Genomic DNA, 22,099 nt, shown 5'->3' with positions numbered 1-22,099 from the left:
TAACAAGAACACACGTGGTGCTGTATACATATATGCAGTAACGTTTCAATATATACCTCCTGTAAATAGTAGATCATGACAGTATTCTTCTTCATTATCACATGTACATGAATCCTTGCATGGTATGAGTGACTTCTTCTTTAGATCCTCTAACTTGATATATGGTATACTGCAGTTGTGACAACACACATAGGCAATAGGTGGCGTACAAACTGGCATAAAGCTTTTGCAAACAGCTTCAAGCTTGGATTGTAGAAATTTGATTACAACAGCACGATTTTCAGTGGAATTAGATTGTGCCTTCTGAAACAAGATGTCTAAACATATGCTGGATTGCTCTGGTAAAAACTTGACACCATAAAGTTGTCCACTGTCTAGAGTGATCAGGATTTCAGTGAGTTGTAGCCTAAACAATGTACATAATGTGTAACGTGCAAGATGACCATCTTCTAGGCTCACCATTATAATTTTCCATGCCACATTACAGTACAGCTCAAATGTCATCTCGTGAGAGTACAAGAAAACAAGCTAAACAAAGGGCGTGGCACTCGTTTCGCTCATCCCATTTCATTTGGGATGAATACTCATAAGTGAAATGGGATGAATTCTCGCAAGCGAAACGAGTGCCACACCCTTTAGTTAGCTCATTTTTTTAATTGCTCACACTTGCGCGAGGCAACGTTACAGTAGAGTGGTGGTACTGTAGCTACAAACAGCTATAAATATTTGCTAGATTGCACTGCACAAAATTGGAATTATTAGGGTGATTCAATCAAACAGTTGTTTAGTAGGGTTCCTGATATAACGAAGAGCCTGCCAAAATTATGTCAGTAAAAACTATCATAGAAATAATATATATAGCTAAAAGCATTTTTACCAAGAGTTTTATTGCAAGCAGGCATCAAATCCAGCATTAAACACAAGAAAGCCTTTACAAAAAGCCAAATATTTATTCACCAAAATTCAATTTTTGGCCTGCCAGCCTGCGTTTGCTTGACCACAATCGCAAAGCTAGAGGTTAAATGAAGCAATGCATTGCCATCATTTAACATCACAACAACTGTGTGACATGTGCCCTTTCTGGTTACAATGAATATTGCCTTCTGTGTGCTTTGTCTTTCCTTCTCCTTCAGTTGCATGATCGTCTTGGCATTAATTTCCCATATCACCACTTTCCTTAGAGGAACATATTTAGATGCCACAATACTACTTGAAGTGCTTATGCTGCTGTAGGAGAGAGTAGATTCATGCAGATATATGATTACACGGTGCCTTTAAGCAATCAAGACATGCTGCTATGCCCTTAAACAATCAGATTACGGTGATCATGCCCCTATAAAATTTAACTTCTTTCAGCTGCAGTTTTGCTATAGGAAACAAGACATGGCAACTATGCTCTTTAATCTATTAATAGCATAGATGGGTGGCAAGATTAAGATACTCTAATGAAACAGTTGCAGACATATCATAGCTATCCTATAACAAAAAAAGACTAAACTAGTAGATTGATGATAGCTATATTATACATGTTGGAAAAATTTTCAATGCTAAAGTAGGGATTTTTCCATAACAGCTGCCATCATTCATATATCTGTTTCACTACTTTTTATCACTGGAATACTATTTCCATTTAAAATTTTTAAATTGCACTAGTATATAACAGGGGACCACAAAGCAGTAGGCATGGCTCACGAAACAACATCACTCAAAAACCAGCCTCAATTTTCCCTGATGACGATGAGGCAGTATTGGTTAAGTAAAACTAAGGTTTCAGATCAACCCGAAACACTTTCAACAAGTTGATACGGAATTTTTTTTTAAACTATTTAATGGGATTTTCTACTGACTGAGTAACTGACTGATGCCTTCAGACAAGTGTAACTCAATAATGGCTAAGGCTATGGGCTTGATTTTTTCACTGTTTGACGTCGCTTCGGCCCGAGAGGTGCCGTTTGGCATACCACAGTACATACACTACATTCTTCATGGACTTACCAGTGTCCTATTTTGTGTCCCTTCATCTTTGCTGACAGCGAAGTGTTGATTTGGCGGTAGCATGTGATGGTTTCCCTTCGTAATGGAAATAGTCCATATTTTTCGTAGTGGCTATTTTGATTGCAGAGGTGCTTTTCGAACAGTTCTTGATTTGTACTGCTGTGTAATGGGTTGACATAGCTGACAACGAAGCGTAATGGATACTTCACTTTTCAGACGATAATTGATATAACTGGGGTGTGCGGCACCATTTCTTTCGGTATGCATGGATTGCAGAGGTGCTTTTCAAACAGTTCTTGATTCGAAACACTGTGTAACAGGTTGAACATAGCTGACAACGAAGTGTAATGGATACTTCACTTTTCAGACGATAATTGGGTGTGCGGCACCATTTCTTTCGGTATGCATGGATTGCAGAGGTGCTTTTCAAACAGTTCTTGATTCGAAACGCTGTGTAACAGGTTGAACATAGCTGACAACGAAGTGTAATGGATACTTCACTTTTCAGACGATAATTGATATAGCTGGGGCACGCGGCGCCATTTCAGATGCCATACGCATGGGTTCACCAGTCATAATAATTATTTACAAAAAAGTTAACAACAAGTACACAGAAAAATTTGGAATTTTCAACCAGAGTAGGGACCATAGCACATTGATAAAAAGTACTGAACCAAGCTGGAGTATTGCATGATATTAAATCACAGTAAAACAATATGAAGTGTTATATCCCTACTGTGCTCAACAAAAGTCATACCATAATGGAAATGCACAGTAGGGATATAAACTTCTTATTGTTTTACTGTGATTTAATATCGTGCACTACTCCAGCTTGTTTCAGTTCTTTTTATCAACGTGCTATGGTCCCTACTCTAGCTGACAATTCCAATTTTTTCTGTATACTTGTATAATGGAACAGATCATACTTTTTATGTCTTACAAGTTTATACAATATCATACCATTTGATCGCTTCATTTCTACTGTGATTCCAATTAATACATTCTGAAACAATCTGATGAAACACAATTGGCGGAAGGAAACCATCAGGAAACCTGAAACAAATGGACCAATGAAATTCACTTTCCATTTTTGTACATCCCAGCCTTCTCTCCGGCATCAGTGAGGGGATAACAAACAAATTCTCTTCCTTTGGTACAGGATTGTTCTCTTGAGCAAAGCTGCTGTCAGCATTTACTTTAGTTATGAAACCAAGTTTTATAAGAAAATCAATCACTTCTTCAGGAGATATTCCATAGCCAAAGGCTTTGTTATTTGTTTGTATGGATTGAGAAAGACGCTCTCTGTTGAGTAATGTACCTTCAATTTGACTATCATGCTTGTCTTCAGCTGGAGAGCTGCATTGGCATGCTGCAAGTATGTATGACAGCAACTTGGCAAGTAGCCATGGTGATACAAATATGACATTTTCAAGGTCAGGAATGGATTGAAGATGCAAAATAATGCCCTTGTCATGGAAACACTTTAGCGCAGCTATAAATTCATCCCCATCTACTTCACCAATGAAGCCATTCTCGGTTAAAATTTTGTGGAAATCTGTGGTAGAAACAATATTCTTTTGGAATGAGCATAAGGCTTTCTCTATCTTAAAGTAGAGTAGTGGGTGCTTTTCATTGAACAGTGGAAGAATTATCTCAGACACAGCCTTTCTTAGTTGACTGAATGTTTCCGTCTCCTTGTGCTTGTTGCTTATAAAAAAGCAATATTGGCCCAAAGCCTCTTCGATTCCCAGTCGGTATCCAACCAGATGCTTCGCATAAGGTTTACCACTTAACTCTTTCGTCAGTTCAGTAATAATAGCTTGTGTTACCTCAGTGACGTCTCCAATAATCTCATCAGTATGTGTTGCTACTAAAACAACAGTGGGTAGCAGTTCTGACATGTATTGATCTCCTGGAGCATCATGACCAACTGAATATACAGTTTGTAACCAGTGGTGAACCTCCTTGACAATAGCTAAGAGACTGGATGATGCTTTGAACACAATAAATACCACACTATTCTTTTGCACAAAAATTGAATTTGTGGAAAGGTGGTGAGTTTGACCAGAAAAATCACAAATGACACCACAGAACTCATCTTCACTGAAATATCTAGGTAACTTTGCATGTTTGTCCTTAAACATTTTGGCCTCTTCAATTTCATCTTTGTCTACTTCAGGAAGCTTTAGGCTACTGGTGACTGCTGCTCCATGTAGAGATGGTGAAGCAGAGGAGAAGCATTGATCCTTAAGTGATGCCAGGCTAGCACGCTCATTTGCTTGGGTACTTAAATGATACCAATAATGATTATGTAATCTTTGTGTTAGGTCTTGTTGTTCACATTTACGCCAGTTGTTGGCAAAAATCATGCAAAACTTTGTATCTGTTCTTTTGGGTGCAGGTGAATTATCATGATCCTCCCCTAGTAGACGGGCTACAAGTGAGGTCTTTCCTGAGCCCTCAGCACCGAACATTAGCATCTGAACAGTGAATGAACCTGCTAATCCTTCTTTAAGGGCAAGACAGTAGGCCATCTTTTCTTGAACATCTGATTAATAAAATGACATAATGTACACTTAAATTCATAAACTGCACATGATAAAGTAATAATTAGAGCTAAAAGTTATGATTGAATGTATTACAAGTATGTACAAAGAATTCTAAATTCAAGAAGTGATCATAGAAAATGCAGTGAAACAAGGATGGATATAGCTGCAGGTGTAGGAAACCTCCCTTGTTTCGTTACTTTTTAAACCAGGTACGTGCCCACATCCAGCCAAAGGCCAAATGTGGGCACACACCTGGTTTATTAAAATCGTTTTGTTTTTTGAAGTGTGTCTGTCTGTTTGTGTGTCTGTCTGTTTGTGCGTCTGTCTGTCTGTTTGTGTGTGTCTCTGTGTGTGTATCTACCTATCTATGTTTGTTTGTACACACCCACATGAGAAAACAGCTAAATTGTAAAAGCATGCAATCTGCATATAAGAATTAAATGCTAAATGAAGTTTGTAGCAAACTTCCACACAGGTAAACTTTGCTCTGAGGTTGTTTCTTTTCGGCAATCTGAAATATGAGTGTGGAGATTCTGCTCAGACTTTGTGAACTATTTTCACTTCCAGTTTTACAAGTATATAAACAACTGAAAAACAATGAAGCAGGCAGCACAGACCACCAGGAATAGCCTACTGTAAAGAGCATGTCCTGTACTTACGCAAACAAAAATGTAGGGTAGCCCTGTGGCTTTAAAACAGTTGATCAGATATGTAATATGTTGTATAAAGCAGTTTGTTTGAATACCACTTCCTTAGCAGAGTATAGCAATGTAATTAGTGGATTACAAATAATCACTAATTATAACTTTCATTGTTAATTTGACAGTTCTGTATGAATCAAAACAATAACCTACATAAGTACATAACATTATGTTTAATAAACTTATACACTGTCGGGGCTATAGCTGGCTGCATAGCATCTGGTTATAGAAATAGCATAATTATTTCTATGCATAATACATACTTGAATTGAAAGTTCCTAATTCGTGACTGAATTTTGGAAAAACGATCCAAATCCACATTAGAAGTTTCAAGATAAATGGTTTCAAAGAATTCAAATCAGCATAACTTGCCTAGGATAGCAAGCGCACTCATGAAGTTTACACAGGAAACAATCTATTACCTTTCATACCATTTCCAATACTTGTAGCTGCTTGTAGAGTTTCCTGCCAAATAAGACAGAAAATCTGGGCAGTTGGACGAGCTAAGTAGTATAATGAGTGCTCACAAAGGGGAGGAGGGTGGAGGGGTGAGCAAGACATAGAGTTCAAAATGAAGGCAGACCATGATTGAAGTCCAGACATGAGATTACATGTTTGGTGCCATTCTATCCTTTGGTGCAGTATGTGTAGATTCACCAATCACAATTGTGTTACAATATCAAGCAAATATCGCAAGAACAAACGTGACAAATTGCACATCAGGCAACATCAAACTAACCACAAGAGAGGATAGCTACGCTATCGTACTACCAGTTTTGACCCTCAGTACTATTCAAACTACTCGAGGCTGGTTTTAACAGACATCTTTTCTGGGTGGTGCAGAAAGCTCAAGTGGTGGTTTCTTGCCTTGTAAAGGGCCTTGCTTAGCAAGAATCAGTGGTTTACTTGTGGATGTCCTGATAATTTTTCCCAAATATTTTCTGTTGATTTTGCTGCATATCAGCCACTAAGAAGCCAAAAAACAAATGTGACTGAATCTGCAAGAAACCCATGTTTAGTGCATTTTTCAAATTACATTTTTTTATCCAGATAGTTAAGAGAATGGTCACTAGAAGCCAAGAAGGTATAGAGAAAGATCAATTTGTATAGTGACAATAAACTACAGGCACTTGACTAAACAGTCGTAACTTACAAATGCAGTCCTCTACGAAGATGCAACTTATATAATCACATAGATTGTTAAGAGATGTGGTCTCTGCACTCAGTGTGGTCTCGAACCTATCGTGAAGTTACAGGTATAAACTAGGTGTCCAGTACCTCTTACATAGCATAAATGCTTTAAAGAACTTTATGGTGTCTAAATAATATGCTGCTCAAGGAAAGTGTTGATACGGAAAATTAATGCCTCGGTAAGCCTTTGTAATTTATGTAATACAAACACTTGATTCAAATTAGCACACAATACACCTGCAATACATGATATTACCTCCAAAATTATCTTTTTCATATTGTTTTACCATTTCATCAATTTCATTCTGAGATTTCTGCAGAGGGAATACATGCTAGCAAGAGTGACTAATGGAAAGGGGTATCTAATTCTATCATACAATATGTATAATATAGTAGGGATCACAAAGGATTAGCATTTCCTGGCAAGAAATGCTTACTTGCAAACTAAACACAATGATATAGGAGTAACATCCTAGGCAAATGGTAAAGCATGAAACAGTCTAAACAAGCTGAAATAGTTTTTTTTTAAATCAGAAAATCTCTGAATTTTTATGCTGACTAATTTACTAACTGTCTTAGTCACGCATTGACTATATGATTAACTAATTGACTATATGATTAACTAATTGACTGACTGACTGACTGACTGACTGACTGACTGACTGACTGACTGACTGACTGACTGACTGACTGACTGACTGACTGACTGACTGACTGACTGACTGACTGACTGACTGACTGACTTACTGGTGCATTCAAACAATGACTGTAACAGGATAAATGGTTTGAACTATGGTACATACTCAAGGGTTCCATGTTTAATGTCGGTTAACATCTCAGGCAAGCCAGTGAACACTAACACTTTAGCTTATAGGCTAATTTGGGGAAAAAGATTGGGCAAGCCCAGGACTTCACTGGGGTATGCAAAATCCCTAAAGTAAAATGGTTAGGGTGTCTCTCTGATCTCTGCATTTTGATTGGCTGCACTTGAGAGATGGCTATGCCCGTCAGCATTATGGTTATTCTTCAAGCAGTATTACTGCGCCCCTCCATCCTGGGATGCCAGGTTGGCTGTTAAACACAAAACATTGGACTTTAAAATGGGTGGGTGGGGTGGGTGGGCAATCGCAGGATTACTTGCTGAACATTCAAATCACTGTAATCACTGAACACTACATGCCAATACCAGTTGCTGAATGGCAAGTGCTACAGTTCATTGTTGTGTGAAACTGCTATCCCATGACATGCAGAGAGGTGGTGCAGTGTTTCATTAGCACATTCCAGATGGGCCCCGTTTGTGCATGTCTGCCCTATGCTAATCCATGGTGCCTGTTCTGTTAACATAAATTTACTAGGGTAAATTGGTACTGTCATTTGCATCAGTGTTCGAATCCCGTACCGGCGTGCGTGACTGCGTATTGTCGAGCGTAGTGGTTATTTGTCACGATAACTTCACGCTAACCATGGGTTAGTGTGATGGCATAACCACGCCAGGCTAACTATGGTTAGTGTGATAAAAAAATAATCCCTACGCTCAACGCTACACAGTCACGCACACCGGTACGGGATTCGAACACTGATGCAAATGACAGTATAATATGCCAACTTGATGTTGTTGCTGTTCCCTTTAGCAAGAAACTTTACTTACATTGTTCAGCTGTAACACTTGTTGGAATAGTAAAATTCTTGTTGGAATAGTAAACTTCACTTCCCAAATACAACTGGTGATAGACTTGTTGATTACCAGGCCAGTACTGTAGCCACTTGGTTATGCTGCTTCACCCAGCTGTGAAATCAATAATTAATTATTTGTTAATAAGTAGGAAAGCAAGTGCCCTGTCTCTTGCTTAGTGGTGTTGGGGTCATTGTCGAAACTTTGGATACCATAGCCTCTCTTTGTGAAGATTCCAGGACAGGCAATCAAGAAGTCAAAAATGTGTGTGTATGTGTGTGTCAAGTGGCTAGAGCTTCAGCCTGGTAATTAAAAAGTTCCAGGTTCAGTGCCCAGCTATGCCAATTTGGTGTTGTCGTTTCAAGTTCCGCAACTTCTCTCCATGAGACCTGGACAGTCCTACTGTGGGTTACGGGTCCTGCCCCAGGAGGATTTGCCTGCACAAGACCCAAGTGCCTGAGTGATGCACAGGCATCCTAGTGTTGGTTTTCTAAGATTGATACAAGATTGACAGCAGTGGTCAACACTTCGTGAACACATTCATTTATCTATTAGGTTTGTGCTGCCATTACAGACCCTCAAACTTTTCCTTGTACATGAAGTTGTTGTTCTAAGGATTTAGAAGACCTCAGAAGAGACCAACTTTTGGTGGCATATAATATCTGGATCATGGAAGCCTGGGATCCTCCACTTTTCATGTTTCTTTATGTAGGAAGGGGGATCTCACCAGACATTCACATTTTTGTAAGGTAACGTAACCGTGATCTACTAGTGTGTGTGTGTGTGTGTGTGTGTGTGTGTGTGTGTGTGTGTGTGTGTGTGTGTGTGTGTGTGTGTGTGTGTGTGTGTGTGTGTGTGTGTGTGTGTGTGTGTGTGCACGTATAGCATCTGCTTGGGTAAGCGATCATCACTCATCCTTGCCAATGCAGACAATGCTGCACCAGTAACTGGAAAATGTTATACTGCTAGGCCATTTCATGGACCCAAGTTGTGTTGGAGAATTGGAGTTTTGAGGGACAAAAGAGATTGGATGCTCTCAGTTGGTATGAGGTAGCCCAAGATCGTTCAAGATGGTTTGAATTGTGCAAATCTATCTCGTCTGGAGGAGTCACTAGAGGTCCTGCTATGGTCAGTGGTTCTTTTGTCTGTGACTGTGGGAAGGCTTTTAGTTGTTCAAGATATTTAACTATTTAACTCATCATCATAAGTACTGTGTTAGTCAACCTCCTCCACCAACTTTTACTGTGGGTGTGGCATAATTTTCTGTCACAAAGTTGACCTCACCCACCACCAGCAATACTGCTCAAGCTAAGTTTGATATAGGACCCTGCTATTGTGATAAAGTATGCATCGTATGTATGTGTGTGTACGTATTTATGTATAGTAGGCATGTATAGTAGGGATCATGAGGAATAGGTTTTTCTGAACAAAAAAAATCACCCAAAATCAGCCTCACTTTCCCTTCACAACAACTTGGCAGTATTGGTTAGGCATAATTAAGTCCAAAAATGTCGTTAGAGGTATTCCAAACAAGTTTCCATAATTTTAAAAAAAATCATAGAACTAAATATTCCTCTAACTGCCTTCCTGCCAGACTAACTGATGGCTTCAGCAAGCAATCCTCAACTATAGTTGATTTATTTCTTCACTGTTTGATGCTGCTTCATACAGAGATGTGCCTTATCACCAACTGTAGCATATTACTAGACTTACTATTGCCCTCCTCATTTCTTTCTCTGCAACTACACAGGTGTTGATTCACTGTAACACATCATGGCTTCAGTGCTGGTTATCATGAGAATCATTTATATTTTCCTAAGTGACTGGATTGATTGCAGAGGCATTTCTCATACTGTTTTTCACTAGTAACGCAGTATAACAGGTGAAACATAGCTGAACACACTTTATTTTTCAGTAATAATTATTGATGGTTACGGTGTATGTGTGTTCAGTACACAAGTACACAAAAAAAATTGGAATTTTCAACTAGAGTAGGGACCATAGCACATCGATAAAAAGTACTGAAACAAACTGGAGTAGTGCACGATATTAAATCACAGTAAAACAATGAGATGTGTTATATCTCTACTGTGCTCAAGATGCTATAATGGAAATGCACAGTAAGGATACTGTGATTTAATGTCGTACACTACTCCAGCACTATATCAATGTGCTATGGTCTAGTTGAAAATTCCAATTTTTTTGTGTACTTGTTTGTTAACTTTTTTGTACTGAAAATACAATCATTATGACTGGTGAACTCACCCGTACCACATCAAAAGAAAGAAATGGTGCCACACGCCCCAGCTATCAATTATCGTCTAAAAATGAAGTACCTATTACGCTTCATTGTCAGCTATGTTCAACCTGTTACACAGCAGTACAAATCAAAAACAGTTCAAAAAGCACCTCTACAGTCAAAGTAGCCACTATGAAAAATATGGACGATTTCTGTTACGAAGGGGAGCCATCATGTGCTACTGCCAAATTGACACTTTTCGCTGTCAGCAAAGATGAATGGGACACAAAGGAGGACAATGGTAAGTCCATGAAGAATGCATCCTACATGCTACAGGCACCTCTTGGGCTGAAGCTATGTCAAACAGTGAAAACATCAAGCCTGTAGCCTTCACCATTATAGAGTTACACTTGTCTGAAAGCATCAGTCAGTTACTTAGCCACTAGAAAATTTAGTATATATATATATATATAAAATTTCATAGCAACTTGTTGAAAGAATTTTGGGTTGATCTGAAGGCTTGTTTGGGCTTAGTTTTACCTAACCAATACTGCTTCATCGTCATCAGGGAATAGTGAGGCTGATATTCGAGTGATATTTTTCAATGGCCACACCCACACCTTTGTGGTCCCCACTATTAATTTGTCGTAATGTGTTGGCACCATTCTTTGGTGCAATAATACATGTTAATTGGTTCACTAGTTATTAATTATGTTACAAGTGTAATAGAAATTTTATATTTGAGTAGGGATCATAGAAATGAAATAGCAACAAAAATAAGGGAGGTTTTTTACTCCTGGTGGACATTTAATCCCTATTTTAGTCATGGCTATACTATTCACAGATCATATGTAACAACAGAATTAAATGTTGATAAGTATAGGTACAGGTGTAGATGACCTCCTTCATTTTTATGTCTATGATTCTACTCAAATGTAACTTTCTATGCATGTTTGCATAGGTAATACATACAGCTGTGTTAATTAATTACCTGTGAAAATTCTGAAATTCTTTGACCACATGTTATTCTCAAGTAATACACGATATCCACATGTTTTAAATGAGCGGCTTGTTCCAAAGGAGTCTGTGGAATCTAAATATATAAACAAGTTGTTGTTATGCTACATACGTACTTAAAAAACCCAGGCACCTATCCCTTTGAAGAATTGACCAACTGTGTATAAAATTTCACATACTAGATATTTTTGTAAAAACATAGAAAATCAAGATTTATTAGTTATTTCATATTTTTGATCATTAATTACATTGATTTGCACTGCAAAGGAAGTGCTGCATTATGTAGGTGTGGTAAGTACTAGTGTTTACAAAAATAGTAGTAACTACGTAACTACAACAAGGTAATTACCACATGCATTGTCATACATGTAATTTGATTTTGCTAAGAAATGTATGCTCTTATAGTGGTGCTTCCTACTAATATTAAGTGAATGGATCAGCTACTTTTGAGATAACTCTCACTTGCTGATATTTAATATTTTGTTAACAATTTTATCATCAATTCTTTTATATTTCTACGTTTAGCTTGGCAAATAGTTGAACTCTACAATACTCTTAATATACCATCACATTCAGTCATTTTTGTTGCATGAAATGTTGTGACTTACATTGTTAGTAACTGTTATATCAGCACCAAGTTCTACAAGTAGTTTGACAATGTCAAGCTTGTTGTGCTTCACTGCTTCATGTATTGCCATGTAAGTCTGTAGATAGTACAGAAAATATAGCAACAATTGTGTGTGTGTGTGTGTGGTATGCATGTATAATACATGTACTAAGGTTGAAACTGCACCACCATTACTGATCCAGATAGCACTCTGGCTCAGACCCATACTAATTAAAGTCTGGACATGCACTAAAACAGCTCTATTGTTTCTGTGTTATACGTAATTGCAAGAACCCAAGGTAAATTACAGACTATATACACCAAACAGTAAGTTTATTATTTATCAGTACTTTCTTATGCAAAGTGGGTGTGGCTCCAAACGAATGACTTGTAACATTTTCTTCTTGCTTACTGTATTATATTAACATTTCCCTCAATGAGTGATCATTGAAAAGTAGCAAGAATTGTATATACAAAAATGATTATTTGCACGACATACTTTCAAAATGTTGTGCATTACAAGCACCAAAAGACTGAAATACTCTAATATAGCAGTCATGTGGCTTGATTTTGAAACTATACTCCTACTAGTGTTGCACTGATATGACATTTTGCCAATATTCCGAAAACTGATATTGGATAATATTTCCAAGCTGATAAACTTAGCCAATCTACATATCTATCCATCAGCAAATTTAACCACACATTTGTTTATAACGGACTACATTAGTGGTGGTAGTGCTATAACAATAGCTGACAGCACTTTTAAGCAGCAATAACAACATTGCAAAGCAGTAAAACACTACTGTTTGATGCACATGAGCATGTCTTTTATGTATAGGATATTTCCTATCACAATTATTGCACACAACATATCATGATACAATATATATCACGATATACAACTCATCACTATTTACATTGATGACACTTGTAGCAGTGATGTACTAGATGTACAATACAACATGGTACATGACTAGCATACAATATTGCAAGCTCTTTTATCAAAAAAAAAAGTACAGTGTACAATGATATCTTGGGTACATTTTTTTCCAATTATAGCTAAAATCTATACCTAGGATTATATCACGATATACAGATTCTATACCATGTCACGATATAAAAAACTTTATCACAATATATCGATATTTAATACCGCTCCTTCACAATGTAACCGTCCTCCTTATAACACCCCCTAGGCCCATCACCACCGTCTGCTGATGGTGGTTGTTTTGGTAAGGTGTGCAGGGTTTCACAGGTTCTCCTATAAGCCTTAGTACAGGGCCATGCATTGTCAACTCCCTCCTTTTTGACTACTCCCTACTTTAATTACTGCATGTTTTGCTAAGATGGCTTGGAGGTAGGAATACTTGAGGGTTCTAGCATTCTGTGGAAGCCACAAGAATTCATCAGGCCATATGGGCTCCTAGGTGAAACACCTGCACTTTCACACCCTGAGCTAACCTCAAGATGGATAAACCGAGGAATTAAGCCTAAGTAGTCTCCCCCCCTGAGACTGCCTGTGGTGCATACTTATTACTCCAACCTCTCTGGAAGAGCCAATCCAGGCCATGTTCCATTATACAATTCCATTATCCTACCAGCAAGTATAGACACTCGCAAATACAACTGTCCAGAGAGGGTGGGAGTCTGGGAGGGAACAAGCTCTCCACGTTTTTTCACACTTCACTGCGCGCCTTCTGATAATGCATGCGCAACAAGTTGTTTTCCTATCAATGTCCACCCATCAAGATGTGGTCATCTTTTGGTAACGCATGCGCGACATGGCCACCCCGCTTTTCTTCATGGCTGTTGCAGACGCCAGTTGACTTCCCAACAGTACTTCCGCTTCCCTGCACTTACCAGGTCAGTTGCCAATTAACACACACCTCCCCTTTGTGTTCCGTCGCTATAATAACTTTGTTTAACTGGTTAAACTTCATATATCACATATTGCACATCACTAATTTCTCTATCTGTTGCTTTTCTCTCATGGTGCTGATCTGATACCAATATACAAAAATACAGCTGATATATGGTTTTTAAGATAACCAATCCGATTATCGGTGCAACACTAACTCCCACATTCAGTGCATGAAATAACAGTCCAGACACTGACAGTTTCCAGTCGATTACATTAGTTGTCAGGCCATAATTGAATTTGTCCGGAAATAGAGTCCTTTCAAGGTTTAGCACTGAGTTTAGAGTGTGATATTAGGCTAGGAGGGAGGCTAGACATAGTGGCATTGGTATGTAATTTCAGTTGTGTTTATAGTTTGTGATGTGGCCAGCCATGCCCAAGAGACCAACAGGTTACAGTGCACATGTTCTGCCAGCCTATTAGACTTAGCTACTTGGCAAATGTACTTATAACCTGTTAGTCAATACCTTCTTTTACTTGTGGTATCATCTGTACACCCAACTTGTATTTTGAGCTAGAATGAAGTCCATTTTTTTATAATTCATGCTCATTTTGAAAGAGACACTATTTCATAGCAGTAATAGTAAAGTTTGATTACATAGCTACAGTACTACTGAGGTAATTTTCCTAATGATGCCTTTCCTACAAATGCTCCTGTAACAGCACTGAATTTATAGGAGCTCTTATATGTGACCATATACCTAAAATGCTATGCTTGTCTGATCTGTCACTGTTAGTGAGTAGATGAGCAGTAATCAGTTGTACAGTACATTAGTGACCCCAATGCTTGAAACAAATAATTACATACAGGAAAGGAGAAACACAAAAAGTTTTAAACGTCCGGACAAATTTATTTATGTCCACTCAACTTTTGTGTTGTCCTGACAGTGTGTCAGCACATATCTAAAAAGTTATTTCGCACACTGCACATTTTGCTTCTTTCCAATTCTTCATTTGTTTGCAATGGTCTATTTTGAGAATTGCATGAGACATTATAATTAACACATGTACACATGATGCAATACACAATCTTATAATCTGGGGTTGACCCAACCTAGTTTCAACCCTGGTATGTATGTACATTGACTTTTGATAAAAATGTATAAACACTAGCTATGACTGGGTTAGCTCCAATTAACTAATCTATTCCAGTGAAGCCATACTTGCTATATATAATATATATCTATAAAGCTGAAAAGCTGTCCGTCTGACCGTCATGCCGCTTACTCATCAAACTTGGCACAAATCAATACAATCTGTGTTGATAATGAAGCATTCATCATCTGAGATTGATATCACGAGTTCACGCGTGCTTTTGTTCGTTCTCTACGGCACGTAGAAGGCCAAGGTGTAGAGAAAACTTGACATTCCTTTGAAAACCACAGCACATACTGTTCAAGTGGTAGAACGCCTGAGTAGCATGTAAGGTTCGAGTCCAAGTGCTGGCAGATTTTTTTTTTCTTTGTACTCAGTACCTTTTTGTGCACACCTTTTTAAAACTTGACTTTTAGCTCATTGCATCTTGCCATGTGAAGTACGTATCAATGCAAAATTTAGCGAAATTCAATGCCCATCATCTGGCAACTTGAATGTTGTTGTAGCAAATCAATACATGCTTTTGTTTGTTCTTTATAGGGCGATGAAGGAACTGGTGTAGGGAAGGATCACTGAAAAGCTGAGCTGCATTCCTGTCAGAAACCACACAACTGTGGAAATTTGCACACCTCCCTTAACCCGAAGTTATTATAACCAACCTGGGTTCAATCCGTACCTAGCTAGGCCATAACTTTTTTTTCACTTTTGGGACCTTTTTGATGCACTTTTGTTCTATCTAAGTGTCCATCTACAAACTCTTATGCTCAGTTTTTCAGCATTGCCACTTAACTGTCTCACATCATAGGGACTCTTACAGCACTTTTGGGATAGGGCAGGTGAATTACCAACACATTTGTCCACCCATGTGCTGGTCCAGTGTGTTGTATTAGAGTAGGTAAAAGCTTCTTGCCGTTTGCCGTCTACGGTGCATTGAATGCAGGGCTGTAGAGCAAAACTCACTGGAATTTTTGTACAAACCGCATGGTGAACTGCACGTAAACTCAACTTACGCACGCCTTTATAACCAGGTTTTTACTCACTCTTAACCACAAGTGTTGCTTGGTTAAATGGGTAGGGTGGGTAAGCTTCATAACCGCTACGTAGTGAGTTCAAGTCCCAGGTGGAGCAGCTTCTTTTTTTCGCTTTGGCCATCTTTTTTGCTACTCCTTTTTTTACTTTTGGCTATAACTTTTTAAGGAATACTTTTTGATTTTATTTTCCTTCTATACTTTTTCATGCTACATGTGTAACTATAGCTAAATATACCAAGTGCTTTTATGGTACCATACAGGTGAATGATGATGACATTAGAAAATATTACACAGTTGCAGGGCGTAGGGAACTGTAAGTATTCCTTTAGTGCATTAGCTGGAGCTTACATGGTTCAGTGATGTACACATGCTTTTAGTATGTTTGCTTACATACTAAAATAGTATAACTATATGGGCAATGAAACTGGACTTGCACAGGTGACATTCTATCACCCTACTTGAAAGTGTAACATAGGGCAAACACCACCACATTTTAGTGTTTTGGTATGTACTTGCAATAATTTTCAACTGGTTTTGTCTTCTTTCACTGTGTAGATTTCATGTCACCTTTCCATCTTATTTTGCATGACTGTACCTTTTTCAGTTTTCAGCATTTGCAAGCTTTATGGTATTGTACATATAGCTGTGTCCATTGCACATGCATATAACAGTGATTCATAATTGGATGGTACAAATAACTACCAAACTTTACAATACAAAGTCTCATGTTACAAAGCATAACTACTGACTAGAGCAATATACTCATACATGTATAGGATAAGATTGAGTTTCCTTTAATGTCACAGTTCTCTCTTCTGTACTTATGATGGAAGGCCCAGTAGCAGAGGACACTCTAAGGATTGCATCTCCAAAGTGGTAGAACGTCAAACTTGCGAGTGTTCAGTCCCCAGATCAAATCCTGGTGAAGGCAATATCTTTATTTGTCTTTCTACCTGATCTTTGGTTACAACTTTTTTTTTGCTTCCAACCTTTTTGGTTACAACTTTGGTTGCTTCAACAACCTTTTTGGTTATACTGAACTTATTTTGCTTAAACAACCTTTTCAACCTTCGGTTACACCTTTTTTCTGTTAAATGTACGTGTTATTTACTGCACATATATGCCATAGCTACCATTATTCTCTCACTAGGCACCTGCTTACCTGTTTCAACATTGTGTTTTTTTTCAAGTGTTTTTGTACTTGCAATCAATACAGCTTATACTTGACCAAGGAAGGTGTTGAGGTGATGACAAGGTAGTATTGTTTTAGATATACATGTACATGTAGTTGACTAACATGAAATGGTAGTGGCTATTCGTCCGGTTCCAGATGCCGATTTCACCAGGCTATTCAGATCACGTGAATAAAAAACTTGGACAAAAGGGTCCTCAAACGAAAAAAAAATCATGTCCTGTCTGGGAATCGAACCCGGGACCTCCAGTGTGTGAGGAAAGGATCGTAACTACTATGCTACGTGGCTTCCAGCTACCCACCTCTCTTAGTTTCTACCTTATATACATCATTCAAGAAGAAACCTAAGAATACCTAGTGAAGAAGAAACCAAAGCTGAACCCGACCCTAACCTTAACGCTAACCTGACGTTTGCCTGTTAAACACAATGATGACTTTCACTGTCTGTATGAAGGTAAGTTTTTGGGTGAGTTCGAGGCAAGCTAGGGTTGGAGTGAGAGAAGCGAGCGTCCCCCAAAAACTTACCTTCATACAACTAGTGTGTTTGATACTCGAGTTATGGGTGACACTTCCAGACAAACAGGACTACGTGATCCGAACCGGACGAATAGCCTGGTGAAATCGGCATCCGGAACCGGAAGAATAGCCACTACAAACATGAATTGCTTCAGTGCTTTGGCCCATTTTTTTGTTTTACCTTATTGTTAGCTAAGTTTAAAAGTATCAAGGTAATCCAAAGATGCAGCACGTGTTGCTGTCAGACCATCAGTACAGGCCACTATAAAGCTTTACTAAGAATAATATATCATTAAGTATACAGAATTTAATAGTGTAACTAATGGTATGTAAGGAATGCACAGGTATTAGTCACAACAATCTATCACCTTACCTGAATGCCTAACATGTAAAACTCCTGCACCATAGCAGTGCTGTAGGGCACTGTGTACTGATGCTACATGCTGCATTATGTACAAATTCATTCCTTTTTGTAGTCAGTAAGTTATAAATGTCATGTATAATCTGAAAAGGTGCCATTACATGTATAGCCTGTATGACAGTTACTACTAATACTGCATTTATAGTTTGCATCTTTGTGGTAAACGTGTGGGATAATACAAGGCTTAGCTTAGCTAAACACAGCTCATGTTCTTTAAAAGTGACACCACCTATACATAAATGGCACCGATTGGCTCCCATTGCTTAGTAAATGTAAAGATGGTTCTGCACATAGGCCTTAGCACATAACATACACAGTATGGCAAGTGCTGCACTGTGAAGCAAGTACCAATGCTACAATGGTATGTACAAATTCATGTCTTTTGTTGTCAGCATTTAAAGGATTTTACATATATATATAGTGTGTATAATAGGACAGGTACTACTAGCACCATTTGTACCTGTGTGGTAAACACTCTAGGTATATACAATATACCACATATTATCTATAATAATATTATGTTTAAAGTATAAACAAGTGATGTTTCATACTTGGGTTCTAATGCTATGTAGAAATTTTTGTCACTAAATATCCACAACATTAAACTTAGTGTAAAATGCATGACTGATTGTAAGCAGTCCTGCACCATAGGGCAGGTACCTGTGCTAGTATATATCAAGACACACGGTAGTGTGTCGTGCGGCCCAAGAAGCCGGCGCGCAACCCCGTGAGTATATTGACAGGAAGAAACAAAATGCAATTTTCGCACCTCCGTAACTCTGTGCTGCCTTGATGAAACAAGACAAATTTTGCTGTGTAGATTCCCTCCAACTTCAGTACTCCACATTCCAAATTTGAGCGAAATCGCTTCAGGCATTCCTGAGATATGCGACTTCAAAAATTGGCTTAGTTTCTTCGTTTTTTTTTTTTCTTCTTCTTCTTCTTCTTCTTATTTTTCTTCCTCTTTTCGCACACTTACAAAAACTGCTATAAAACGCGAACGCGTTATCCGATTTCCTTGAAATTTGGCACACAGAAGGGGGTATAAAGGCGCATCTCGGTACCAACTTTGGCTGGAATACCATAAACAGGCAAAGAGTTATGAGCGATTATGCACGAAAAATAACACCAATATGTTGTCACGCCTACAGGGTAAACCGCGTATGGGAAGAAGCTGAAAATCGGTGGGTGAATAGGTTAACTATTGAACCTCAAACCTTTTGTGGTTTGAAAGAAATCGAGCTAAAAACCAGGAAGATACAGCGAAAAAATCAACAGTGTGTAACAATTACGCAATCGAGATTAGCTAATTTTTTATTATTATATTTTTATTATTATTATTATTATTATTATGCTTGCCACGCCTACCAGATAAACCACTTGGGGTAATGCTTTGAAAATCGCTGTACAGATGGAGTTATCATCTTAGAAAGGCTCTTCAATGGTGTAGAAGAATCAGACTTAAAGCCACGGAGTTATAACACGAAATCCAACTTGGTGTAGCAAGTGCGAGATCGAGATACTCTAATAGAGCAGTCATCCTAATAGAGCAGTCACCCTGAACAGAATTCAAGAGATCAGTTAGAAATAAGTAACCTGTATAGAGATCAGCTACAAACAAATCACCCTGTAGAGAGTTCAGCTACAAACAATTCACCCTGTTCAGACATCAGTTAGAAGAAGATTTCTTGTAAAGAGTTCAGTTACAAACAAATCACCCTGTTGAAAGATCAGCTAGAAGATGTCACGTTGTAGATAGTTCAGTTACAAAGAAACCACCATGTAGAGAATTCAGCTACAAACTAGTGACCCTGTAGATACATCAGCTAGAAGAAGTTACCTTGTAGAGAGTTCAGCTACAAAGAAACCATTCTGTAAAGAGCTCAGCTGCAAACAAATCACCTATACAGAATTCAGCTACAAACAAATCACCCTGTAGAGAGATCAGCTAGAAGAAGTTACCTTGTAGATAGTTCAGCTACAAACAAATCATTCTGTAGAGAGATCAGCTAGAAGAAGTTACCTTGTAGATAGTTCAGCTACAAACAATTCACCCTGTACAGAGCTCAGTTAAAAGAGGTTTCCTTGTAGAGAGTTCAGCTACAGACAAATCACCCTGTAGAGAGATCAATTAGAAGAAGTTACCTTGTAGATCGTTCAGCTACAAACAATTCATCCTGTAAAGAGATCAGCTAGAAGAAGTTACCTTGTAGAGAGTTCAGCTACAAAGAAACCATCATGTAAAGAATTCAGCCGCAAACAAATCATGTATAGAAAGTTCAGCTACAAACAAATCTCCCTGTAGAGAGATCAGCTAGAAGAAGTTTCCTTGTAGAGAGTTCTGCTACAAACAAATCATCCTGTAGAAAGATCAGCTAGAAGAAATCACCTTGTAGAGAGTTCAGCTTCAAAGAAACAATCATGTGAGAGTTCAGGTACAAACAAATTGTCCTGTAGAGAGATCAGCTAGAAGAAGTTACCTTGTAGAGAGTTCAGCTACAAAGAAACCATCATGTAGATAGTTCAGGTACAAACAAATCACCCTGTAGAAAGATCAGCTATAGAAGAAATCACCTTGTAGAGAGTTCAGCTACAAAGAAACTATCATGTAGAGAGTTCAACTACAAACAAATCACCCTGTAGAAAGATCAGCTATAGAAGAAATCACCTTGTAGAGAGTTCAGCTACAAAGAAACCATCATGTAGAGAGTTCAGCTACAAACAAATCGGCCTGTAGAGAGATCAGCTAGAAGAAATTACCTTGTAGAGAGTTCAGCTACAAAGAAACCATCATGTAGAGAGTTCAGCTGCAAACAAATCACCTGTAGAGAGTTAAGCTACAAACAAATCTCCCTGTAGAGAGATCAGCTAGAAGAAGTCACCTTGCAGGGAGTTCAGTTACAAAGAAATAAACCATGTAGAGAGTTCAGCTGCAAACAAATCACCTGTAGAGAGTTCAGCTAGAAACAAGTCACGCTGTAGAGAGATCAGCTAGAAACAAGTCACCTTGTAGAGAGTTCAGCTAGAAGAAGTCACATTGTAGAGCTACAAAGAAACTACCATGTAGAGTTCAGCTGCAAACAAATCACCCTGTAGAGAACTCAGCTACAAACAAATCGCCCTGTAGAAAGATTAGCTAGAAGAAGTTACCTTATAGGGAGTTCAGCTATGAACAGATCACCCTGTAGAGAGTTCAGCTACAAACAAATCACCCTGTAGAGAGTTCAGTTACAAAGAAACCACCATGTAGAGAGTTCAGCTGCAAAAAAAATCAATCACTCTGTTGAGAGTTCAGCTAGAAGAAGTCACCTTGTAGAGAGTTAAGGTGCAAATAAATCACCCTGTAGAGAATTCAGCTACAAACAAATCACCCTGTAGAGAGTTCAGGCACAAAGAAACCATTCTGTAAAGAGCTCAGCTGCAAACAAATCACCTGTACAGAATTCAGCTACAAACAAATCACCCTGTAGAGAGATCAGCTAGAAGAAATTACCTTGTAGATAGTTCAGCTACAAACAAATCACCCTGTAGAAAGATCAGTTAGAAGAAGTTACCTAGTAGAGAGTTCAGCTACAAAGAAACCACCATGTAGAGAGTTCAGCTGCAAAGAAATCACCCTGTAGAAAATTCTGCCAGAAACAAATTGCCCTGTAGAAAGATCAGTTAGAAGAAGTTACCTTTTAGAGAGTTCAGCTACAAAGAAACCATTCTGTAAAGAGCTCAGCTGCAAACAAATCACCTATATAGAATTCAGCTACAAACACATCACCCTGTAGAGAGATCAGCTAGAAGAAGTTACCTTGTACATCGTTCAGCTACAAACAATTCACCCTGTAGAGAGAGAAATTAGAAGAAGTCACCTTGTAGAGTGTTCAGTTACAAAGAAACCACCATGGAGATTTCGGTAATCAATATATGTGACCGGATTTGCGAAAAGGGGTCTTCCACAAAC

At 38.3% G+C, this 22,099-nt stretch overlaps 1 protein-coding gene across 3 annotated transcripts in view; it reads right to left on the bottom strand.

Annotated features, from left to right (window-relative positions):
- LOC136250636 (uncharacterized) overlaps nucleotides 1-22,099 on the bottom strand; it is a 96,988-nt gene that overhangs the window by 52,186 nt on the left and 22,703 nt on the right. For all 3 annotated transcript variants that reach the window (XM_066042862.1, XM_066042861.1, XM_066042863.1), the window contains 5 exons: nucleotides 11,973-12,068; nucleotides 11,339-11,440; nucleotides 6,693-6,750; nucleotides 2,956-4,543; nucleotides 57-406 (listed from right to left, as the gene is read on the bottom strand). In XM_066042862.1, coding sequence (XP_065898934.1) covers nucleotides 57-406; nucleotides 2,956-4,543; nucleotides 6,693-6,750; nucleotides 11,339-11,440; nucleotides 11,973-12,068 — 2,194 coding nt within the window. The remainder of the gene's footprint in view (nucleotides 1-56; nucleotides 407-2,955; nucleotides 4,544-6,692; nucleotides 6,751-11,338; nucleotides 11,441-11,972; nucleotides 12,069-22,099) is intronic.

This window comes from Dysidea avara, chromosome 3 (genome assembly GCF_963678975.1).
Source record: "Dysidea avara chromosome 3, odDysAvar1.4, whole genome shotgun sequence".
NCBI lineage: Eukaryota > Metazoa > Porifera > Demospongiae > Dictyoceratida > Dysideidae > Dysidea > Dysidea avara.
Note: the sequence above shows the minus strand (reverse complement) of the source record. Positions and strands in the feature narration are given on the sequence as shown.